At 41.9% G+C, this 9,356-nt stretch overlaps 1 protein-coding gene across 1 annotated transcript; it reads right to left on the bottom strand.

Moving 5' to 3' along the window:
- Positions 1 to 1,096: 1,096 nt before the first annotated feature.
- LOC127082911 (uncharacterized) lies at positions 1,097 to 5,814 on the bottom strand. The gene is made up of 2 exons (XM_051023136.1): positions 5,313 to 5,814; positions 1,097 to 2,934 (listed from the first exon to the last, which is right to left on the bottom strand). The coding sequence occupies exon 2, from the start codon at positions 2,886 to 2,888 to the stop codon at positions 1,167 to 1,169; it is 1,722 nt and encodes a 573-aa protein (XP_050879093.1). The 5' UTR covers positions 2,889 to 2,934; positions 5,313 to 5,814; the 3' UTR covers positions 1,097 to 1,166.
- Between the last annotated feature and the right edge of the window lie 3,542 nt (positions 5,815 to 9,356).

A 9,356-nucleotide genomic window follows, 5' to 3' on the forward strand; every position in this document is an offset into this window, starting at 1 on the left:
CTCCAAGGAACCCCCGGACAGGCTGTCCTGGAAAAAATACATCCACAGTTTCTGATCTGAGGTATACGCTGAGATCTTGCGAACAAATGCCTGGAGATGAGTTTCCGGGCAAGAACTTCCGTTGTACTTATCAAACGCCGGCGCTTTGAATTTCTGAGGGATCACAATCCCCTCCACCAATCCCATGTTGGACATATTCACCACCCCAGGAGTGGCATAGCTCTCAAGCACTTTTATTTTCTCAGCCAGCAGCTGGATTTCTTTATTTTATGGAGGAATATTGTAAGGCACGAAGGGCTCATTCTGTATCGAGAATTGATCCGCCTCCCTGTCCTCTTCCTGATCATCATCAAAACCATAAAACGGAGGCACAAAGTTGTCTTTCGTATTCTGCACCGGTTGGCCACCAACACCACCAGCATTATTCACCAGACCAACTGTTGTTCTCTTCCCGCCGTCTCTGGATCCCTGCCCCTGGTTGGAGACTCCATCCAGGTTGACCCCACTGTTTGCTGCAGAAACCCGTTCGAGTTTCTCAACTTTGTCCGCCAGAGCCTTCTGACCAATTGCAAAGCCTTGCATTATATTGATCAGCTCGGTCATCTTTTCCTTCAATTCAAGCATATCAGCACTGGGAAGCTCCATGAGTCTGGGAGTGTTTCTCCTTGTGTAATATCTGTGAGGGCGTGTTGAGTGCAAAGGTACTGTCCTTCGAGCGCGAGCAATGATTCCTGTGACAAGCAAGCATGTTAGTAACAGTCACCTGCAAAATAAAACACAAGTTATCATGATTATGCATGGATGCAGTGTTTATCCATATGAAGAACACTTTGTCTCTTGATCCTGGCATCATCGAGACAAATAACAATCCGGCATCAATATTCTGATTAGTAGTGTTTGATTTCATCATGCAGATCGGAGATACGTGATTTAGCATGATACCCCCAACCATGTGTGTGCTTGTGTAAGTGCATACGGTAAAGCAAATAAAGCTTGACAACCAATCACTGAATAGAAACCATCATTACATAACCAAAAAAGTGCACAAACAGTGCTATAGTCATACATCAACCAGATATCAAATACAATCCTCCAGAATAAGAAAGAAATACAGACAAGTGGATTCCGTCAACAAGCCTGACGGTAATCCAACACAAATGCAAGATCTATCCAGATGAGGGTCCCGCAGGTGGCCCCATCTCGCCTTCCATCCTTGCGAACTCTGCGGCGAACCTGAGCTCGGTGTTCTCCTGCTGTAGTCTCCCAACTTCCTTCTGATGAATCTTCATCTGCCTGAAGTAGTGGTCTCTCTCTGCCATATAGTGATCTCTCTCTGCAATGATCTTTAGCTTCTCTGACTCCTTGACCTGCAGCTTCGCCTCCCACTCAGCAATGAGACCTCTGACTCTGTCATCTCTCTGATCTTTGACAAGGACTTGCCTCCTCTTCTCATCCTCAATCACCTTCGATGCTCTGAACAGCTTCTCCTTCGTGATGTCATGCTCCCGGTTGGACGACGCTAAGGCCTGACTGATCTTCCCATAATAGGCTGTATCCATCTCAAAGCGCTTGGCCTCCAAGGCATGCCGTTTGTCTTGATCTTCCATCTTCATCTTGATCTCTTGGTTGGACGCCTGAAAACGAGCAACACTTCTCTCCAATTCAGCTTTCTCTGCAAGTAACTGATCTCTGGCCCTCTTCATCTCAAGGAATTCCTCCATGCTAACAGAAGAACTAGGACCCTCAATCATATGACACACAGAGTCACCTCCAGGAAACGGTAGAAATGTAGACTCAATCCTCTTCCGCAACCAATCTTCAAAAAGTGGAAAATACTGACAATTGACTTTACCAAACGGAACCTTACCCTTCCTTTGGATATCTCGCCATTCATCTAACACTTGCCTCAGCTTGGCCTGGTTGCCATCAATCGGAAAGTAAAAGGATTCCTGAATCTCTCGCCCGAGAGGAGGAACCTCCATAGCGAATCCCATCTGTCTCCGGAGAAGCATCGGGTTGTAATTAATGCAACCCTGAACTCCCACTAAAGGCACATTAGGTAAACTCCCACAACTGCATACGAAGTCCCGACCAGCTAAACCATTGTGAGTCCAAGCAATGTTTTCAGCCCGCAGACCCATCAACCGGAAGGACCACTTGACACTGGGATCAATCTGAACAAAGGCACCTCGGGAAGGCAAATATCCCATGAACCATCTAAAGAGCAACTGAGAGCAGCACCTGATCAGACCACCTCGCCGCTTCTCGTTCCTGTTATGAACCGAGTAGTACACATCTCCAATCAGAGTAGGAATAGGGTTTCTCTGCATAAACAACCTGATAGCATTATGGTCCACGAAATTCTTCTGGTTAGGAAACAGAACGATCCCATAAATGCTCACAGCAATCAGAGCACAAACCGTCTTCCAGTTACCCATTGCAGCATGTTCCTTGGCATTAGCCTCCAAGAAACTCAAATGAAACCCAGGTAGCTTTCCCTTCTCCTTCAAACCCTCCTTGACCATTTCCGGACTCAAATAAAGAGCACGTGAAATCCCAAGGACATCTGGATCTACCCTCGTAACATGGAAAGGAATCTGATCCCGGATCTGAATACCCAAGATGCTAACATAATCCTCCATCAAAGGCCCCAACAGATAGTCTGGAAATACAAAGCACCTCAGCCCCGGGTCATAGAACTGAAGAAGAGTGTGGATGGCGCTCCTGTCACAGTCAGTGAGCCTGAAAACCGTCTTCAGAATACCACCGTAGGACTCTCTAAACATCCCCACATGGTCAGGAGTAATCAATGCTACCATATCCTTCAGCACACCAATCTCAGGATCAAAGAAACTGTATACAACATCGGGCTTCAGACCGGTCCTCATATCGGAGCAGCAAGTCTCTCAACCAGAATCTCGATCAAAAGTGTCCCTGCATATGGGTAAACATGTGTTAGATGCAATTAATGCAAAATGTAATGATGCTGATGAATGAATGCAATGCGTTGCCATCCTCCAAGTCATCTGATCCTCTGCACTGAATCTGGCTTCTGAACTGATCACAACCATCTGAGGAATACACAATCACAATTCTGACTCACGGGTTCCGAAATAAACGGAAGACAGATACATCATCATCATCACTGAACCATCTCTATCTGAATCGGCCCAGGGAATCCGAAATAAACGGATCCCCACTGATAAATAACTCGGCCCGGGGAATCCTGAAATAAACGGATCCCCACTGATAAGTCACGGACAGCACTCCGGCGTCACGGCAATAAATGACCATAAATCCGACTTATAATTATGTCTCTGAATCTCTGATCAAAAGTCACCATCTGAAGGCTATCTGAACAAACATCTGACAGAACCCCCTCCCCTCACAGGTAAGTTCTAATCAAGCCATCCTAAGGCGGATAATAGTCTCGACAATCGGGCGGAGATACTCAATGGGTTTGCCCTTTCGGGTGTGCCATTGTAGCTCTCTTAAAATCGTCTAAACCAAAGATCCGGGAAATGATCGGTCACCAGAGTCAACAACTCAGATGGAGTGACTCAAATAAAGTGGATACTCCACAAAGATGAGCACTATCAACTGAGCCTCGTCCGGCTTGTGGCACATCACGCCGCCAGGCACATGTTGATCTAACATGAAAGAGGCAACGTGAGACCACACTAGTCCTAGGTGTATACTCGGGCCTGGGTTTTAGCCCCACTCAGAACACCCACCCCAAACAGAGGGAACCACCTGCACAGAGGACGGCAACAACATGATAGTATGATGCATGCAAACATTAATGCAAATATATACACACTGGTTAGAATAATAAATGCAATAAATCACACAACAAGCAACCCAAACCAACCCTAAAACGCTAGGAAGGACTCGCTTAGGGACGATGGACCAGCATAGGTCTACATCCACGTCCCCAGCAGAGTCGCCAGCTGTCGCATCCTGCGAAAAATCAACCGGCGAGCCTAAAAGTAAAAAACACACAGAGCCGCCACTAAACGTTATTTATCCCAAGATAGGGAAAGGAAACGCTCAGAGAAACCTGGAAAGACACGGTCTCGCGACCAGAGAGAAAGGGTAAGGGAGTCGGTTACGCAAGGGGAAGGTATTAGCACCCCTCACGTCCGTCGTACTCGACGGGATCCACGTTCTAGAAAGATAAGGTTGCTATAAACATACATCACACACACACACAGGGAACGCAGGTGGGGTTAAGAAGAAAGGGCTCGATAAGGTATCGCACCTTATGCCTACATATCTTGTCTGGAACAAGAATCAGAGCCACTGTAGTTCGGCTTACGCACGCCAAACAACACAAAACAACAAAAACAAACAAGGGTGGCAAACATGGAGCCCGACAACCACTGGATGGAATTACGTCGGCATCCGAACCAAAACACACTCAAAAGGGCAAACGTGGAGCCCGACAGCCAATCACTGGGCTTATGTCGGCATCCGAACCCAAACATACAATCAGATAGCAAGTAAACACACGCAAAAAAGAAAAAGGTTGCCCGGAGTGGTCTCGCACGACCACCTGCCTACATACCTCGTCTGGAACGAGGATCAGGGCGATGTAGTTCCCCTGAAAGGGACTAAATTGCTAACCAGAAACCGGGGAAAGATACACAACTAGGGAGCTGAGACTCGAGCCTAATGTTGTCATGCATCGTTAACCCTAAGTTCGGTTTTCTATCCTACTTGCATAAGCAAACTAACCTAACCAGGAAAGAAGCTAGCACACAAGCACACAATCATATCATACATCAAATGAGAACAGGCATCTCAAACAAGCATGTCAATCAGATATCCATATAGCACGCACTATAACCACACAAGGGGCTCAATCAATCAGGTTTGACTGCCTAAGCAAGTCGTATGTACAGGCTGTGTTTGCTCTTAACCTTGCCATTACGAGGCTAAGGTGAAGCAGATGAAAGGATGAAGTGAGGATGAGACCTCACAGCTCTTATCCCTAACCAGGGAGAGCTGACAAATGAGCATGGGTCCAGAATAGGGGAACCCTTCTATACTCGATGACTCTGACACAACAGATCTTGGGCTTTTGATCTCAATGCTACAACCATGTAATGGGAGCAAGGAGAAGACTCACTGAATAGTGGGGGACAGGCTGCTTGTCCCTAACTTCCACCAATTGCCTTCTTTGAAGGACTTTTCCTGCTTGGGCTTAAAATAAACATACACAATCATTGCCTCTTAAGGAGGACTTCAGACAATTTGCCCGGCCCGGTAACAGCCGGGTCTCCAGACTACATGAAGTAAGAAGGTTATACCTCAAATGCAAGTTGCTTAAGCAAAGCAAAGCAAAAGTTCACAAGGAACTAAGCAACTAAAGTACCTGGAAACAATCAAACTCAGTTAGTATTCAATCAGACAAATTGTACAGCAAACAATCAAACAGTTTAAACAATACAACACAAAACAAGCCCAAGGCTTAAGCCCAAGCTCCAACACCTACAAAACAATGTTATGTTAGTGTACAAACATCCACAACATCAATTAAAATCAACTTGTATCATTCTCCATGTACATTATGCTTTTGATCCTGAAAAACCAAGCAAATATTAGTAACTAGACCACTAGGCCAAGCCTAGGGTCCAAAAGCAAGAAAAAAGTTAAAACAGCAAGGTATCCACCATCCAACATCAAATTATCATCAAACACAAGCAAACATCATTGGTCTCATGTTTATATCATCCATCATGTTCAATTCATGCACAAAACAATCCATATTGGTTCAAATGAAGCACCAAACATACCAACAGAAGTATTGCATTCAAATCCATACCAAAACACATCCAAAAATTTTCAAATTAAATACACCTAAACAGGGGTTAATCAAGGTCTACCATGTCAAATTTGAGCTTAATTGGGCAAATGGAACCATGTCAATGAAAATCAACAAAAACAGACACAATTACATGCTTCAATTCACAACATCAATGCATACATCCACTTCAAAAATTCATATCTCATTGAAAACAAAAAAGAAATGGATGAGACCAAAACAGGGAGGTCACATTATGTGTCTACAACATTCATACCAAATTTCATGACCATACAGTACAACATGAGCATTTCCCAATCATTCTACCAACCTAGGTCATATGAACTTGCACATTCAATCACCAGAAATGAAAAATCATGATCAATTAGAAAATACGACATAAAATTCCACAAAAATTCAACAAGCATCCTAACATGTCAACCAAACACCATGCAAAATTTCATTCAATTCTAACATGTATAGGCCAATCAATTAAATTCCACAAGTTGACATCAAGAGGTGTGACACAAATTGTCACACCTATGTTCCAAAAATCATAACTCAAAGGCCAGGTATCAAAAATCCACAAAATTTACATATAAATGACCATCAACCAGTCAGGAATCATCACAAAAAATTGGCACAAATTTATTTTATGATATGAGCATTTCATGGATCAATTACCAAAATGTATCAAAAATGGACATACATGAGAAAACCCTAGGCAATTTATTTTTCTACACGTGAAAAAAAAATATTAAAAATCACCATAAAAAACTACACATCACAAGGAGAATAATGCAAAAAGTCTCATCAAATTTGGACAAAAAATGAAGAACTTATGAATTTTTGAAGTTTGGAAAACAATGCATATGGAAATTGTAGGGAAAAATAAAATGGATTTTAAGTTTGAAAACATGCTGCAGGTGATACGCGTATGGCGCACAGTGATACGCGTATGGCCAGTGGTGGCTCAGTGATACGCGTATGGCGCATAGTGATACGCGTATGACGCACAGTGATACGCGTATGGCGCATAGTGATACGCGTATGGCCAGCGGTGGTTTCCACCATCTTCTTCGCGAAGACGGCGGAGCTGTGTTCAGAAAATTTTCCAGAATTTTGAGATGCATACATCAACAGAAAGCTCTTTCAATGTAGATTACAGATCAATCAATATCTAAACCTAACAATCCATGGATTAAGAGATCCGAGCAAAAACATTTTGACATGTCAAACTTTAAGCAAGCATAACTCATTCATTTTTTATCCATTTCACACGAATTTTATATCAGATTAATCAGCATGAAAAACTCTATCTAAACATGTTAATGGAATTAAGAATTGAGAGATTCGAAAACTGAACCTCTTGAAGAGCAGTCCCTAAATGTGCACGATCCAAGGCTTTAAACGATCCAAATCAGCTCCTGAGATGATAACTTGAAGCTTTATGTGTGAATTGAAGCTTGAAACGAACTAGATCTTGATTAATTTTCCACTTCCATCTTCATGAGTTTGCTTGAAATGTACACAAATTTTGCTCGAATTTGATGATCCAATGCTTGATTCTGCATCCACTACACTCAATAAACCAGAATATGGAAGAAAAATGCTATGCTATGTGGAGAATTTTCAAGTTTTGATTGAGAGAAAATTTGGAGGGAAAAAGTTTCAAGATCCAAAAATGGTGAAAAAATGATTAACCTCCCAAATTCTGTTATGATTAGAGTATATATATGCTCTACTAATCACTCTCTAATCACACTTAAGCCAAATGTTAATGAAATGAATGAATTAGGGAGTGTTTTGGCAAATTGAGTTTTCACCCTATGCATGAAAATGCATGGTGAATAGTGCATGAATTTTCCTTCAAATTTACTCAAAAAATATGTTTTGAAGCAAGTTTCAAATGATGTTTGTAAGCCAATGCAAGTGAAATTATGTGTAAACCATGAATATTTCTCAAAATCACTTTTTCCCTCCACTTTTTAAAATTAAATCACTTGAAAAATGGACTTTTTATGTGATGAGTTTTCATGAAATGTGATGATGGATTATGATAGTACATGTCAAATGGAGCTTGCTCAAAAAAAGAACCACATGAATTGGCCTTGTGAATCAAGAGTTATGCCCCTTCGAAATTCAACTCTTTTGTGCTTAGATCAATCCATAACTTGCCAACCACAAATGAGAAATTCATGTTCTTGGACTTTTTGGAAAGGTGAGAGCAAGATCTACAACTTTCATGTTGGACAAATTTTCATTTGAAGCTTCCTTGGACACGTGGCTTTGAAGTCCAAAACTTTCCATTTTTGGAAACTTCAATTACAAGTCACTTGCTATTTTTGGCAGTTTTTGTCCTGACTTGATTTTCTTCAGTTTTAAGCTTTGAGATGTCATATAACACTTGTTCCAACATGAATGAAGTGTATCCAACTCATTTCCACCTCCACATCCATCAGATCATGTACAGTTGACCACAGTTGACTTTTCATCTGACAGATGAATTTGGCAATGCACTGATCAAGTTGAGCCTCAAACTCTTGATGAAATGGCTCAAGGATAGAACCCTAGCCTCAATAATCTCAATAAAACCATGGAATGAACCCCATAGCCATCATAAACCTCATCTCCTGATTATGCCCTGATTGGCCCAATGCAACTGATTAGGGTTGACCAGTGGTCAAAACCCTAATCTCAAGGACTATGCTTCAATGTCCTGATGATACCAAACCATGATGATGATGATGTATCATTTCAATCAAGATGAATACCAATATCCTTTGAGAATCACAAAACCCTAATTCACAGCCCAATCCTCAGATGGCCAATGATCAGTCAATAAACCCTAGGCTTGCACTTTGACTTTCTCATCTGCTGGACAAGACATGGGAGAATGACTTGCACAATGTAACCACATGATATGCAATATGCAATGCCTAATGACCTAAAATGATATGTAATATGTTAAATGCTAGTCCCAAGAGAGGAGGGCAAATTTTGAGGTGTTACAGTACCTTACCATATTTAGTATTCTACTTAAGTACATCGTATTTAACATAATAAACAATGAAGGGTATCTGGCAACACATCACTGTTACCCAAGACCTGAAAATGTCATGTGATCTGACAAATCCTTTTGTGATAATACTTATGTGTGCAATTACCCTTTTGCCCTTATGTCTATATTGAACACAAGGCATAGACAGTGTCATCCTTGTCCATTTCAATATTGGGTCCATAGACATTTATCCTGTTACGCAGGATGGGAAAATTCCATCTAGGTCACTCATGTCCCTCAGCATGCTTCGTGGAGTACCCATCAACTGTCTTTATGGTCATCCAGTTACGGACAATGTTTGATCAGCAATAAGGCACTCGACTCTACATCTAGGGTCCATAGTAGTTTCAGGTCGAAGGGTGGTATACACCATTATCACCATGAGAATAACTTATGACACTTTGCATAACATTCTATATATTATTCTCATAGAGGGTCAATCCAGTATAAATATTACTCTTAATATTCATACCTATGTTTAAGACTTGA

This window comes from Lathyrus oleraceus, chromosome 5 (genome assembly GCF_024323335.1).
Source record: "Lathyrus oleraceus cultivar Zhongwan6 chromosome 5, CAAS_Psat_ZW6_1.0, whole genome shotgun sequence".
NCBI lineage: Eukaryota > Viridiplantae > Streptophyta > Magnoliopsida > Fabales > Fabaceae > Lathyrus > Lathyrus oleraceus.

What these genes read in the sequence shown, in the direction of transcription:
- LOC127082911 (XM_051023136.1), bottom strand. Translation starts at nt 2,888, where the DNA reads ATGAGGACCGGTCTGAAGCCCGATGTTGTATACAGTTTCTTTGATCCT.